At 42.9% G+C, this 16,398-nt stretch overlaps 1 protein-coding gene across 1 annotated transcript in view; it reads right to left on the bottom strand.

Annotated features, from left to right (window-relative positions):
- Positions 1–16,398, bottom strand: part of LOC147683337 (calcium-activated potassium channel subunit alpha-1-like) — a 799,658-nt gene that overhangs the window by 381,538 nt on the left and 401,722 nt on the right. The window contains exon 14 of the mRNA XM_086942523.1: positions 4,914–4,982. Coding sequence (XP_086798649.1) covers positions 4,914–4,982 — 69 coding nt within the window. The remainder of the gene's footprint in view (positions 1–4,913; positions 4,983–16,398) is intronic.

The following is a 16,398-nucleotide window of genomic DNA, read 5'->3' as shown; positions in this document are numbered from 1 at the left end:
GTTGGCATCCCTTTTTTATTTAATTTCATGTATAAAGGTTTCTGATGTTTGTGCTCTACAAATGGATGAATGAGAATGCATGGTTGTACAGTTGGGATGAAGTTTCTTTTGATATTTGCAGGAGAACAAACACTACCAGTGAATATGTTTTTTATGTGTTTTGGACAGTTTTTATAAACTTTAAGTAGTGAGCTGTTTGTTGGAATATGTGAAAGGGCCCTACAATTTAAACCAACTAGTGAAAGTCAGTTATTGATCTTGTATATGAGTAAGGAGTTAGTGTGTGTCGACAATTATGAAATGATTGACAACACATTTGCAAGACTATTGAGATCATGTTTAGATTCAAAGAACATTCTATGCAAGGGAATATGTGCATTAAGGTTTTTGGTATGCGTCATAGGTTGGAAGAAATATTGGTCACATGCAGAAGATTTCCCAGGACGCTATTTAAGTCCAGTGGGGCATTTTTTCAATAGCAGTTTGAGGAACTCCTAGCCTATGGGCTTGCCATAAAATGTATATTTAACAATTTTAACTTTTAAGAAAATATGATTTATTAAAGACATGGGCAGTAGCATCCACCAAACCCTCAAATAGGTTTACACAATCTAAATAAAATAAAGAGGTAAATAAGTTATTGAGAATCGAATGAAGATTTATCTTTACATAGAATTAGTTAAGCTGAAAGGAGATGGAGGCTATTGTGAAGACACAGAGGAAATCAAACTTTCAGAGAATGAATTGAATTGTAAGAAGATTTATAGAGTTGATATTTATTTAGGGCAGCTCAAGATGAGGAATATTGGTTGTCTGTATGTTGCGTCTGCAGTTCTGGCATTCCAAGTTCTTGGTTAGCCAAGATGAGGTTTGAGTTTTTTAAAAGCTGTGAAGAGTGGCTAACAAAGAGTTAAGCACAATGCAATTCCCTGTGTCTTCAATAAAAGTTAGATTCTCATAGCAGTACAAGTTGCAGATTCTACATGGCCAAAATTATGTTGGTAATTGTATGATGGGATTTGATACAGAGTTAATTAGCCATCACACTGCGCCAGGGTTTGGACAGACCAGGCCCACTGAACAAAGGAAGAGGCCCATACCTCTGGAGCCAACACAGGAGGGAGATATCCTTTGAAGTTTTGGAGGGAAAGTCCCTGGCAGTGATGTCACCAAGGGATGGAGCTGATGCCCTCACAAGAGATGTGAACAGAGACCAGTCAATGGGGTCATCTTGGATTGTCCCAGAATGCTGCGCAGGATGGCTGGGACAGGGGCAGAGGGGTTATGTGGCACCCTAGAACTGGCTAGGGGTGCCTGGCATCTAGAACATACCTCCCCCATTTGTAAACCTTTGCACAGCTGCCCTCAGGACCAATGGGTCCCTCTGGGACCAATGAGGCTGGTTCTCATATACACTCTAAGGACCGGTTTGGGGAATATCTGGTCTTCTAATCTCCAGCAGAAGGAGAGAAGCTCCATGGACAAACAGAAAGAGAAAGGTTGGTACAATGATTCTATGGAACTAGTTGCCTGCAAAGTGTGCAACTTCAGAGGCCAGGAGGACTGCTGCAAAAGGCTCTTGGTGGCTACCAGGAGTAAAACAAGTCTAATATTATTGAGATCAATCCATAAGGCCTTAGGTATGCTCATTGAGACGTTTTTTACCTTTGGCCCCTGAGGGATAAAATAGAGCGTGCAGGGCGCCACAGCTGTTTTAAAAAAAACCTGGGTGGGCCAGTGCCTAGTGGTCAGCAGAAAGCAATTAAATATATCCTTGGCATGAGGAGAATGCATGGCCCCCCCTTCCCAGATAACATCCCAGCCCATTGACCTCGTCCCCTGGCCTGGAGTCTCAAAAGAAGATGCCAGGACCCCATCACCAAGCCTCCAATACAAGGAGAGTCAAAGGGAGTGCTGTTTCACCCTCTACTGATGGTGGATTTGCCCCCGCTCCACTCACCCATGTCTGGGGGGAGCATGGCGGTCAACAGGGAACACAAACCCAGACCAAATGGAGCAGGAAGAGAGCAGGAAGCTGCTGGCTCTGCAAGGAGGAGGCATTCAAGGAGCTGGCCAGGGCCATGAGGGCCTGAGGGCTCCCCTGTGGCCCCACCATAAAGCCTTCTATGTGGGTGTCCAGTGTGGGACTAGGCACCACTGAAAAAGAAAATAAAGACACTTGATATGGGGCAGTGTCCCACTACAAATTGTGACTAAAATTTCTTCTGTAATATTCACAGCCCCCAGGCTGGGAGTGACCCATTATGCCGTGTGATGATTATTTTGCACATGTATTTTTGCTTTTTGGTGCCCTAAGATGGTGCCTGAAAACTATTGTGGGTGGGCTGCAGGGGAGCAGCAGCTCCCCCCTTTAACTTTTTAAACTTTAGCTTTCTGTCTCTCAGGCCATAAAATGCATGACCTGAGGAGACTTTCATTAATTTCTACACAGGCATAGGGTTGGAATATTTGTTCTACCGCCTGTGAGTGCATATCTCTCTAGGTTATTTATATGGCTACATGTTATGTGGCCTAAAGGGGTTAAAGAACAACACGTGTACATGGTGTGTTCCTTTTAAATGCTTTATTGTCAATACATTGCTAATAGTGTTTATTGACAATAATGACTGCCATTAAGCATGGCTAATGACTATGGGGATATAATGGTTGTCTGTTTATGAGATGAATTATTGTTTTTTTAATGTGGGGAACCTTGATAAAGCCAGTGGGTTTGTCTTTTACATTGATTTAGTAATCTTTGACATAGCCAATAGGCTTGTTTTATATTGTTGCTGTGCTGACAGACTGTCATGTTTAATCTGGTAGAGGTTTGGGAAGTGGATTCCTATGATTTTGGAGGTCATGGCCCAAAAGGCATCAAAATTTGATGTCAGACTGCCACCCAAGGTATTTTTATCTGCTGGACGTACATATTTGTAACATAATTCATAGTATTCAGTAGTGTGTCTGTAGTAAATGTGATTTTATTTTTTCAAAGAAAAAGCTCTGACTGTACACTCATTCATTGAGTGTTATTATTGCATGCCCGTGAAAGGTGTTTACTAGCCCACATCCTTAGTAGGCCTTGGACTACTCTGCTTGGCTACCCTGAGAGAGCTACATTGGGGTGCCTGGTTCCCAGTTAGAGGAAAGTATGAACCTATTACTTTCGCAGGCCTCACATCCTGCACAACTAATAACCCTATTTCTTAGACACAATCACAGACATAATTAGGTCCTCATGACATTCCGGGTGCTCATGAGCCTACTAGGGCAGCTGCTTCGGCAAATTACCCCACTAATTGAAATTTGCTCTCATGGCAGCCCAGAGCAGGTCAGCATAGTCTTTGTACTTTCATACATGGAAAGGAAAAGGAGACAAGGTGCTGGGACCAAATTTGCTCGGTCTGTGAGGTAACCATTCAGATGTGATGACACTGCACCTTAGGTCTACAACCATCAACAGTGGGCTACCTTAGCTCCTCAGCCACTGATGTTTGTCTCTGCTCAACCTATCTCAAGATTCCTGAACGGTGCACAGGTACATTTCAATTCTGATTTCCTTTCAGTCAGGTGTCTGGGAATTGTCTTCCTCCACTCCCCGCAGTGTAAACTACCTTACACATTTAGCATGCTTATATGCACACATTTAAGAACTATCCTCTTAGTCCTTTAGTTTCAGTAAAAATCCAGATTCGAACAATCTCTCTACAAGGGGGAATATGTCATCTATCTTGTGAGGGACTTGGGTAAGTATCACGCTAAAGATTTTTTGGCAATGTACTGTGATTTTAGAGCAAATATTACCCACTTTTTCTATTTTTGACATCCGGCTTTTTTCTCTTGCTTTCAGCTATGACTTAGAGCTGTGGAAGCAGTTTTAAATCAGAAACACTGTGTAGTTGCTGGCCTTCCTGAATCTTCCAACAACCTTCCTGAATCTTTTTTCCACTTTACCAAAAATATTTTTAGGACTGGGCATCCATTCACCAAGATGCATCTTGTGATCTTCAGAGCATAACTTCTTTCTGCTCACCATAGAGCTCTGTGCCCTGTAACCCTGTCTAACTGCTTCATAAAAAACTCTGGACATCAGTGCAATTCTGCGTACTACTTGTGCATACCAACAGGTCTAATATTGCCTTTATGGGGTTTGCGTCATTCCCCTTCAATCACTGGCTTATCTGGATCATCCTCTTTCAATGAGTAGCGTAAGGCATTGAACTCACATCTTAGATCAGCACAGAGGAGTACTGCTCTCTCACTGTCATGTTATTGGTTATTTTGTGTGTCATCGCACCTCCTACAGATGGACTGCCTCTCAATACTTGTGGGTCTATGTTATAATTTGAAAGTACACTCAAACATCATACTTTTTTATCATATTCAAGTCTGTCTCAGGCATCATTGAATTACCAATACCACACCACCACCAATACCATCCATAAGAACGCCAATAAAACCCCCCACCAATACCAGTAACCCCACCACCACCAATATCGCTATCACCAAGAACACACCATCACTTCTACTTTTGTCACCAATAGCAATTATCACCAAAATCCCCACTATGATACAGATGCCACCAGTAATACCCGCACCACCACCAATATCACACCACCAACCCCACTACAGCTATCACACCCTAAAAACATTGGAAAACCCAATCTGTCTGGCATTACTGTGCTATTGCTTGAAACATCATTTCTGCATATCTGATTTATTTACTTTTGCATGCATTGTCACTAAACTCAGACCTATTAACTTTGTCAATATTTAATTTTCATGTTACAGAACTCTTTAATTTTCGATGTTAACATCGGTAAGAACAGATTCCTCTTTAAGCCGATGATTGTTCACTCTTTACCTACAAATCTATAAGATATTACATTTGAAAATATGATTCTAAATACCTGTATTCTTCGCAGGCTGAACTATATTCAATGGCAATCAACATGATGTTTAGCTTGAAAAAGCACAGTCTAGGATAAAAAACACAAAGTGAGCCAACGTAAAAGTTTGAAGAAGACGTGAACATGTAGTTCCTTTTTAGGTTTTCTGCTTTACAATGGAGGCTGGCAGACATTTCACACTATGTTAAATCTCCATTCTATATCTTATATCCCATTCTTCCCAAGTCAAATAAACTAACACCCTCAGTTACGATTGGTTCAAAGATTTTTACTTGCCCGGGTGAATTTATAATTTGATGCCCCACTCCCACAAACTCTAGAACAAAAACAGTAGCTCAGCTACCATGCAGGCTCCTTTTTTGCTCACCTCTAAGGAGTAGCAATCACAAATACTTACTCCATCAGAGACTTTCAGAAGAGAGCAGAAAAGTTCAGATTGAGATGCCTAAACCTGAATTGCCTGGAACCAATGAGATCTGTAACTAGATTAGTAAAAGAATATGTTCAACCATGTTTTATTTTACTTTTCAAACAATGCATATTCCATTCCCCAAACAAAACATGGTCATGGTCGATATGTAAACGTGCTATGCAATGGTTTGATCAATATCATGACCACTGAATAGTAGATTGGTCCTGCACTGCTTTTCAGCTTTGACATCACAGTGTTCTTTTTCACATTGCAAATTAATTGCCATTATAGCTTGTAATATGATTAAACTATTGGTATAACAACTAAAAAATAAAGGTAATTATATAGCAAAGTCCTACACTGTTGTTCTATTTATTCACAAGCAAACAGTGAGTCAGATTTGTGGAAAAACACCCTAGATAGTTTCAATTTTTTTTAAGTTCATAGTTGAGTATGCAAAACATCTTTTCATAAGTTGCCATCTGCACATGTCCTTTAACCATGAATTAAAATGTGGTACATTAGTCATTTTCCAAAGGCCTAAATTTCCTATTTGGCCATGGCAAAGGATGTTGAAAAATAAATCTAGCGGGTTGCATGACAGAATATTGAGGAGAAAACATATTGTTTGTCCCTCCCTCCCTCCTTCCCTCCCTCCATCCTTCCATTCATCCATCCATCCATTTTTTTTGTTAAATGTTTTTTAAATTGATTTTTTATCAACATCAAACATCCGGCATTTTATATTACAATAATGTGATTCAGTACATATCATAACCACAATTCCTTGATACAGTCTTTTGACCATCCATCCATCCATCCACCCACCCACCCATTTGTTACAGCTATATCTTCTGGAGTGCAAGAATTCTTTCCTGCATGGATTCGTGGACGCAGGGGTTTTCTTGATTCACATATATATCGTCAGTAGGTAGTTGTAGTTACGACCTAATTTCTTTGGGAAAAGCATGTTTTGACTTGCCTATGTCATTAGTTCCGTTTGACTAATCTTCACAGCCTTTTCCAGAAAAAGTGTTAATGTGGGTTTTGTTGAGATTAGAAAGTTTTGGGGGGATCCGTCAAGCTGACAAAAGGGGGAGTGGGAGGTGTGTGTTTCCCATGGTAATTCCCAAAGGAATTTTGAAACCAACTACAGCCTGAACTACTGGCAGGAATGACACCAAATTTGACAGAAAGCTAGCTCTTGGTCTAGATGGAGTGCTTTTTTTTATTTTTTGCAAATTCGTTCAATAGTATTGAGATCTCCTTCTGAAAACTTTCATTTTTGCTATTTTTGCTTTGCTTGGATGTCTGACTTATTATTCGGAGTAGAGCAATAACTAAGCATGGGCGAATTTTGTGAATTCGCGATTCGCGAATTTACGTATTCCCGAATTCGCAATCTGCACAATCTGCAAACTTTCGCGGATTTGCGGATTTTTTCTTTTTTTGTGTTCGCAAGGGTTTCTTACGTGAACGCGAACTTACTTGTCGGGTCGCAACGGTCGCGACCATGTTGTTTCTACGTCTGGTTCATCACAGCACCCTCTGTTTCACCACTCCCACCCTCTGGTTCACCCATGCCACCCTCTGGTACATCACTGCCACCCTCTGGTTCATCACTGTAGATTATGGGGGGAAAAGCACACCTGCCCTGCCTCAACTGACATTAATTAACTTGGGGCTGATTAATGTGTCACTGAATTTGAGCTGGCACCTGCTTCCTTAGCTGTAAGTGCTTCCTGGTTAATGATGAGCTTGAACTTTTGCACCTGCTAAGTGCTTTCAGTTTTGCAAAATTCGTTAGCACACCTGCCCTGCCTCAACTGACATGAATGAATTAGGGGTTGATTAATGTGTCACTGAATTTGAACTTCCAGTCTGGCACCTGCTTCCTTATCTGTAATTGCTTTCTGTTGCAGTGTAATTTTTTTTAACAGGACCTTTGTGGCATACTTGTAGCTATTCTCTGAGCCTGCTGTGAGGGTCAGAGCAGGGTCATAGAATACTTGCAAGTAGGCAACTGAACTCTGGAGAGGACCCTCAGGAAGCACTACAGGGAATGGTTACTAATGATGAGCTTGAACTTTTGCACCTGCTGAGTGCTTTCAGTTTTGCAAAAATCGTTTTTCTGCAATTTCGCGGGATTCGGGGCGCGAATGTGCGCGAGATCGAATTTGGAAGCCGCGAATTCGTGCGAATATGCGATTTGTTTTTTGCGGCGTGTTAGTTCGCGTGGTTTTTTGCGTTTTCGAAAGCCGCTGGTAGCGCAACGAGGCGAAGTTACCCTAGCGGTCATACATGGGTGGGGCCATCTTGTTTGCGTGACGTATTTCTGTTTCCGGGCGCTATGTGTAATCTCGCAAAGTGGGCGGCTCGCTAGTACAAGTTTGAGTGTGATAGCAGGGGAAATCTCGCGCGAACCTACCCACGCAGTCGTGAACGGGCGCGGTCATCTTGTTTTTCATTCATTGCTATGGTTCTGGGCATGCTGTCTGTATCCTCTCTCAATCTCTGCCATCCTTTGCTTGTTTTTTTTAATCTATTTTACTTATTATCTATCCCTCTATTATTCTAGCTCTATATTTTTGTGTTTTCTGCTACTTTTGGTTAATTTTAAACTACTTTTTTTAACTCTTTTCTTTTCTTCTTCCCTATTCTATTTCTTATTTATTATTTACCTTCCTTTCTGCCCAGACCATGATAAAGGGAGTCAGAAAGCAGCCCGAGAAGGGGAAGGGTCCCGTACCCCTTGCCCGGCTCCCGTGCGGGCGTTTGAGGGGGGAGCTAGTGATGCCACGGGAGATCTTTAGCGCGGAGGAGGTGGCTGCACGAGTGTTTTATGTACAGTGCCACCTCCCCAGGACCATCATGGCAGGCGGCAAGATCTCAAGCGGCTACGGGCTCCGGGAGCGCCGGAAGCGGTGGGAGAAGGTGTGCCGGGCCATGTATGAACACTCTCGGGTCCGGTGCACCTACAACCAGGCCACCCACCGTTGGACGGATCTCCTGGACTGGGAACGCGACTTGCTCGACCTGCTCGGCATCGAGATCCCAAGGCTTGGTGAGTAGTAGTAGCTATTTCATCACTACTCTGTTTTCTCTTGCTCTATGTGTTATTATATTGCAAATTTGTGTTTTTAACCAAGAGCAATAATGCTGCGATTACATTGTAGGTAAATTATATTTCAAAATCTTCTGTGCATTTCAGGTGCACTGCTCTCCTTCTCAGTAGCGTTGCTACTATGCTTATTTGTTTTCGATTTTGTGTTCATTTCATTGGCCTGAGAAATTATGTATGAGTGTAGTTTACAGAACTGCGTAATGCTAGACACTAAGGGGCAGATTTGCAATTACCGGCTCATCCCTGCAAAGTAGCAGGGATGAGCCAGAAATTGTGTGCCCCTCCACCACCACCCATGGTGCGCCATATTTACAATACGGCGCACCATGGGCCCAAAACGTCACCGAAGCGTTACGCATTTGTGCCATAAAGGCGGCGCATTGCTGGAGTTGCATCGCAACGATGGCGCAGCTCCAGCAATGCTCTGGGGTGCCCTATCTCCCCAATGCTATGTCAAGCCGTACGTCTGCTTCAAGCAGGCGCAGGGTTTGAGTGACGCATCATTGTCCTAAAAGTGACTGATTGAAATCTTGTAGATTTCCCTCAGCCCCTTTTAGGATCCGTTCCTGTGCAGGAACGCCCTCCCTTGCGCCAGAACGCCCCCTGATGGCGCAGGGCTTTACAACGTGATGCATCTCCCATATGCGTCACGTTGTTAATATAAGCCGCACCATGGCGCCTCTTTTGTCCTGCCGCTGCGTCACAAAAGTCACGCAACAACGGAGCAAAAGAGCAGCAAGGGGCTTGTAAATCTGCCCCTACAGACTCAAGTCCAGTCCTTCCTTTGTACACCTGGCAATAAAAAGAAATAGTTGTGGTGGATTGATAGTTTGAGTATTTTAATGACTGGTTAATGTAGTAGGAAACTTTTTAGTGTTGTCACTGATCTGCAATCACGATGGAGTTTGTCTGCCACTTCGCGTGCTGCGGACTGCTGCCTGCCAGTCCTATGCGAACCTTTTTAGTAGTTTGTTTAGTGAGTTACATAACTTTCCAAGTCGACGGTCCGCAAATCAAGCAATACTAATATCGTAGTAGACCACATGAGATAGGTCTATATATCTCGTGGAATAGTTGTCTATTAGCTATTTCGCCAAAATATTTTGTTATTGTTCTTTTGAAATGTTTCATTTGGTTGACAACAATCATCCATGTTTTCGGGTCTTTCTTTCTTTCATGTTGTACATCAGCTCCCCCCCGGGGGCAAGAAGACAGAGGAGGAGGGGTATCGGCTGCTGCTGCTGTATAAGGCCAGGATCGGTCAGGCGAGTCCTCCTTTGCTGGCCCCGGTAACTTTTAATTTTAATATAGAGTACCTATTTTATCCTAACGTTCCTCATTCGATTTTTTCAAAATCGTCTTTGATCTTCTTGTAGACTGTATCTAAATTCTTATCCTGCCTCTACTATGACTCCCTGTGGTATTACTAGATTATTCTTATTAGTCTGTCTGTGTAGCTAACTAAGATTGCACATTCGGCAAAAGGTGTTAAACGAAACTCACATTCTAGTCAGCAATAGCTCTATGCACTGTGTACAGTCCTCTGGGATTGTCCATAATGTCTTTTCAAGTCTTGTAAATGTTTATGCTTTGACAATTACCAACAATAAAATGTGAATGACCACCAAGAAAGAATAAGATACTACTTTACTTTTGGTTTGGATAGGAGGACAATCCATACTACTACTGTTGCAGGGACAAATCTGCACAAACAGAACTATGGACACTAAATAGTGCATTGTTTATCAATTATAATAGGCGCAGGTAGACTTTCCACGTACCTCAGTGATATCAGACTTTGAAGAACCCCCAATTTCCTTACTGGCTAGATAGTGTGGCAGAGTCATTTAGCTCCCGAATTCATCGATGATTGATCCCCAATGATGATTATCCAACGCAGGACAAGAGTACGGAGTCAGAGTCCAGAAGTGTCAGAGGCACGGACTCATGCTTGCAAATCGCAAAACCTTTTGCTCAGTCACTCTTGACCAAAAACCAGAGAGTCTATTTAAGTTTTAAAGCTTTATTAAAAGTAAAAACATTTATTAAAATTAAGCTTGTCATAAAACATAAACGGTTGATTAAAAATGGAAAAGTGCTTCGTGATTTATTTCACACATTTATTGTGGGCGAGCCGAGCCCTCACCTGGTTTGAAGTTCAATTTTTCTTTTTGGTGCTGAATCGTTGGTCACTTCGTCCTAGTGATGATGATCTGATCTTGCTCTTGTTCTTAGAAGTGAAGCCTCTGTCTGTTATGACAAAAATGGTGCGTGGTAAAAAGCAAGCATTCATCAGTTGTGCCAAAAAGTGCAGTAAGACAACACCCTTCCCTGGAAAAAGGGACATTTTTACTTTAGAGTAGACAGTCACAAATTATTAGATTGGTTTCTGTATTCACATTTCTTCATTCCTAGACAAAATACTAGTGAGTCGTGTATGTCTATGACATCTAATATTCTTAAATGTACTTTGTAGGTGGAACATATGGTGCCGGGGCCAGCGCGAAGGTGGAGAAGGACACTTCAGGGGAGGAGGCGGTGCAAGTGTCGGAGGAAACTGCTGTGCGGGTTGCCACGGTAATGGCGGGCAGTGGTAAGCTCTTATATTCCTTACTTATTGAGATTGCAGACTGCAGAGTGGGCTCTCTGCACGGGTGTAGTATATATGTTCTACAGTTAAATTACTATACTGTTAAGCAGACTTTCAAATTTAGAGCAGTTTTTATCAACCAGGTAGTAGCCTCCTCTAAATTTACTTCAACTCAGCAGTGAATTTTTTTTCGAGAATTCTGAGATGAACTTGATGGATGGGATGAACGAAAAGCGAAAGAAGGGTGTAAGTAAGTGTGGAAGGACGAGCAAGTTAAAAGTAATGATGACTGACAAAGAAGAATGATACGTGTTTGATTGGTGCCCGTGGTGGCTGGGAAGGAATATGATGCATGACTGGGTGAAGGATGAAGCAAGGATGGGTGGAAGGAGAACAGCCTGGGTGGGTGAAACAGAAACTGTATGTGTGCGCAATATATGCTTTGGTTGAAATTCAAATGCAAGTCAAGCACGGATGTATGGCTTGCGGTTTCCCAAATAAAATGAAAAGGTTGTTTTCCCGTGAGAAAACGTAAGGTTTGTCCAGATGAGAGACATGAAGAAGAATGATTGACATATAGTTTGAATGGATGGATGCCTGGATCATGGTACTATCTGACTCTTAGATAGCATATGTGTATCTAGAGAGAGTAGACGGTCACTGGATGAACTAAGTGTTACTTTGAAGAGCATGTAACACCGCACTCGTACGTCCGTCCCAGTGTAGGAAAGGCAAGGAAAAGAAGTTGTGTAATTTTATCCGAATGCTACCATGAATAGTAGCAGTAGTTTGTATTGCAAGCACAGCATATATCCGGCTATTACGATGGCCACTCACTACCTCTGTTAATAAGTTTAGTAGAACTCGGTCATTCATGTGTGGATGTATCACTGTTCACTCAATAAAAAGCAAAGCACCTAAAGTCATCCCATATGTAAGCAAATGCATACCATGTGCAGTGATAGATAGTCAGATTATTTATCTTCTTCATTTTCTTTTTCTAGTATTCATTGGCACTGTAGGGTGAAAGTTAAATTTACAGCCCTTGTAACAGGATATTCTCAGTGCCACCCGTAATAGAAAAGTAAGAGCATCACCACATGCATGTACTGGACTGGTACAGTAACGCAAGTCTGTCTCACTCATCATGGCGGGTGTCTGTTTTTCTCGGGTGCAAGTTGACTGCGCTGGCATTATGCCGGCTTGCAGATTTTAACGTACCAATTTTGGTAAACAAGAGAGAAGAAGAAGAAGAAGACTGGTGTACTGTCATAGTCAACTCTAATGGAGTGAGTCCATAGTGCTCGTAGAATTGATTCCTTAAACTCCCACTAATGTTAGAGCAAGGATGAAGAAGTGGGAGGTTAGATAGATACTGGCCACAATAGTTATGTACTGCACTTGCAAGTTGCTAGTTCTACTGTGACACAACTTTCTGCTGAATCATTTTGTGTTAATCTTAAAGAGCATTGGTTACAGACTATGTCTTTCTTTCTTCATATAGATGCTCCTTCCAAACCAACACGGAAGGAGCTGGCTAAAAGGGCCCGGCAACGGACGCTGGAGGCGACTGTCGCCAAATATCGGCGGCTGGTGGCCCAGGAGGAGGGGGACACGCAGTCGACCACAACATCGACCAGGACAGCTGCATCCTCCTCCGCGCTCCCTGGGTCAGCCAGTCAGCGCAGCAGGTCTCCAGCGGTATGGAGCCGGGGTACTGCAGCCATCCGCTACCGCCGAGCAGCAAACAAATTAGCTGCCCCCCACAACAGTACCAAAAAAAGGTTGTACCACCTTTCACTTAGGGTGTCCTACCTCGAGCAGGAGCTGTTGAACACCAAAACCCTGCTCGAGACCCTCCGCAAGGAGCATGCCGACCTGGCCCGAAAAGTGAACAGCAGCCAGCAGTAGGAGGAGACTGTCGCTTGCCCCTTTTTTAAAGACTTCTGGGGGTGGGAATTGGGAGTTGGGTTTTTTGGACTTTTCACGACATTCCTTGGGGTTAGGGATGGGGGGTGGGTTGGGTCTTGCGGGAGATTATTTATGTTAGGGATATAAATATACTTTATACTTTATCTTAGCATACGTGTTTTTTACTGCTTTTTAGGCTGGTGGGTGGGGGTTTAACAGTAAGTTTGTTTTCCTGAAACGTAAGTGGCATCTTGATTCAAGTTGTGTAAGTAATTACTAATTGCCCAAATGTTTTCAAAACTAAGTGCCTCTCACAGAGTAAGTGAATTCAATAGTCCTAGTACTTTACTAGTACTACCGTCAGTCTCTCGTCTCTCTTAATATTCCATTATACTACCTCCCCCCAAACGCTTATCTTACCTGTAATTTGTGTTTGGAAATAGGGCTAGGCACAGGGCTGGCTGCATGGGAAATGGCGATTAAGGTTGGCAATCCTGGGCGGATGAAATGTCATCAATGCGGTGGTACCAGTGGTGTTACACAGTGGCAGTTGCAGCATATGAAAAAAAAGAAAATGAAACCTTGTTTGTCCTTACCGTAGCATTAGAACTGTACGATAGAGAATATAGCAGGTGACAGTACACTAGAACAGTGCCACAATGTAGCCTAACAAATGGTAAAGTATTGAAAGTATAACTAGTACTTCCGTTGAATTTCTTTGACATTGGCTACTACTACAAGAAATAGTCCTGAAGGTGAAGGACACAGCAGGGTAATAATTTGCCACGTCTAGGAGGAGGATGTTCTTGATGACCAATCAAGTTGATGGCGCACATGAACATCTGTTTTCATTTGCCAATAGTGACTCTGTGTCAAGCTGAGTAAGAATATATCCTCGGATTCCTTCACCAGCCTGTTGCTATGACCTTATCCTTCCCAGCAAGTGTGTGGAATTATTGGTGTCATTAAGTCACACATCAAACAAAACCACACAGCCCGGGGGAAGAGGGTTAGGGTTTGGAAAATGGATGGGATTGGGGGTTTATGGGAAAGTTTTTGTTGAGAGAAGAAAAAAAAGCACAGCATGGACAAACAATAATTGAAGATAAACAAATCTTTGGGTACAAAGCTATCCATAAATCTTTTAAGTGACATAAAGGAAGTGCATGCACTACTGCAAGCATGGTTACTGAAAAGTAAGTAGTACTTTCGACAACCGTGAATGAAAGAATGCGACAGTATATGGCTGCAGTAATAATTATGCGTTTTCACTTGCCTATCTCTGCACTTAGAGAAACACTTCGTACATTAAATTAGGTTTGAAAAATAGCAGAAGTAAAACCTATACAATGGCTGTAGGGATGAATTTAGAAGCAGAGATCAAAGAAATGCAGAGCACACTCATAGAAGTTCACAGCAATAACATTACTTAAAAGATAATTAGAAAAGAACGGACACTGTATCTGTATATTGTTGTAGTTGTCCTGTTGAATTTGGTAAGTTGCATGCATCCAACCATTCCTTTTATTAGCGGGACTCCTCCATTCCATCTAACGCTTCGTCCAACAATGTTGGTGACCAGAAGACACCCTGTCCACTGCCTGCCTGGCGGATGCTGAATTGCGGCTCGCTAATGTGAAGCCTGACTTCATCCTTTTTTCCCCATTGCACAGGCTGAAACCCGGCCTGTAATTATTGATGGAAAAACAGGAAGCGATATTAGAACACCACTGACAAATAAATATAAGGTATGTACGCTGTGTAGTGCAAAAAGTCACACTTTGAGTTTCCTAATAGACAGTACAATATTTTTGAAAGTGCGTACTCTGTCTGAGTCTCCTTTTAAAGGATAAATAAGTATGGGCGAATTAATTTAGCGGATCTTTCCCCTCAAGCTAGGTGTACTGTAAACTGTGTTTTAGAACAAAATTAAACCTTCCCAGCAGTGCTCCCAGACCCTTACTAAACCCAGTCGCAAAAATGTAGAAGACCCCCAATCAGATCTCCAAAAACGAGGCCTAGTAGAAAATGGTGACAAACCTACTTTGAAAGTAAAGTAGGCCCAAATCCCCCCTTACCCACCATGGATTGCATTCAAACCACTTGCAAGCAAGCAAAAGTATCCATACCCAGCATTGCTCCAAGACTCACAAACACCCCCACAAACACCAGGAACCCCCACAAACAGCCCCCCAAAAACGGTAGAGTGAGCGAAATCTCAGAAAATGCAAAAACTTTTTCCCCCGGGATTGTCTCCAAAACACTTTCTTTCGGGTATTAGACCTTCCCAGCAATGGCCCCAGAACTGTCAACCCGGGCGAAAACAAGTTAAACAAGCCAAAAGGCAAAACCCGGGAAAAGCCACACTTAGAAACCTTTGGGCCTACCTGGAATTCAGTCCAAATGCGCCATTCAGCTAGGCCCCAACTCCCCTTTTTCACCATGGATTTCCTGTAAAACAAATGCAATCAACATTAGAATGTGCCAGCAGTGCTACCAGAGCCCAAAACCCACCCACAAAAACCTGGAAGCCCCCCAAACAGCACCCCAAAGACAGGCAAGTGAGCAAAAATGCAAAAACTTTTTCACCATGGATTTGGTCCAAAACACTTGATTCCGATATTAGACCTTCCGAGCTATGCTCGCAGACCCTTGCAGCCACCCGCAAAAAAACAGAACACCCCCAAACAGGCAAAAAGCAAAAATGGTCCTACCTTCAGTTCAGTCCAAATACGCTGTGCAGCTAGGCCCCAACTCCCCTTTTCCACCATGGATTTCCTGAAAAACAAATGCAATCAACATTAGACTGTGCCAGCAGTGCTCCCAGACCCCAAAACCCACCCACAATAACCTGGAAGCCCCCCAAACAGCACCCCAAAGACAGGCAAGTGAGCAAAAACTTTTTCACCATGGATTTGGTCCAAAACACTTGATTCTGATATTAGACCTTCCGAGCTATGCCCCCAGACCCCTGCAGCCACCCGCAAAAAAGCATAACACCCCCAAACAGGCAAAAAGCAAAAATGGGCCTACCTTCAATTCAGTCCAAATACCTGAAAAACAAATGCAATCAACATTAGACAGTGACAGCAGTGCTCCCAGACCCCAAAACCCACCCACAAAGACCTGGAAGCCCCCCAAATAGCACCCCAAAGACAGGCTAGTGAGCAAAAATGCAAAAACATTTTCACCATGGATTTGGTCCAAAACACTTGATTCCGATATTAGAACTTCCGAGCTATGCCCCCAGACCCCTGCAGCCACCCGCAAAAAAGCAGAACACCCCCAAACAGGCAAAAAGCAAAAATGGGCCTACCTTCAATTCAGTCCAAATACGCTGTACAGCTAGGCCCTAACTCCCCTTTTCCACCATGGATTTCCTGAAAAACAAATGCAATCAACATTAGACTGTGCCAGCAGTGCTCCCAGACCCCAAAACCCACCCACA

The sequence above is a fragment of the Lissotriton vulgaris genome, chromosome 11, assembly GCF_964263255.1.
Source record: "Lissotriton vulgaris chromosome 11, aLisVul1.2, whole genome shotgun sequence".
NCBI lineage: Eukaryota > Metazoa > Chordata > Amphibia > Caudata > Salamandridae > Lissotriton > Lissotriton vulgaris.
This window is presented reverse-complemented; position numbering and strand designations above follow the sequence as displayed.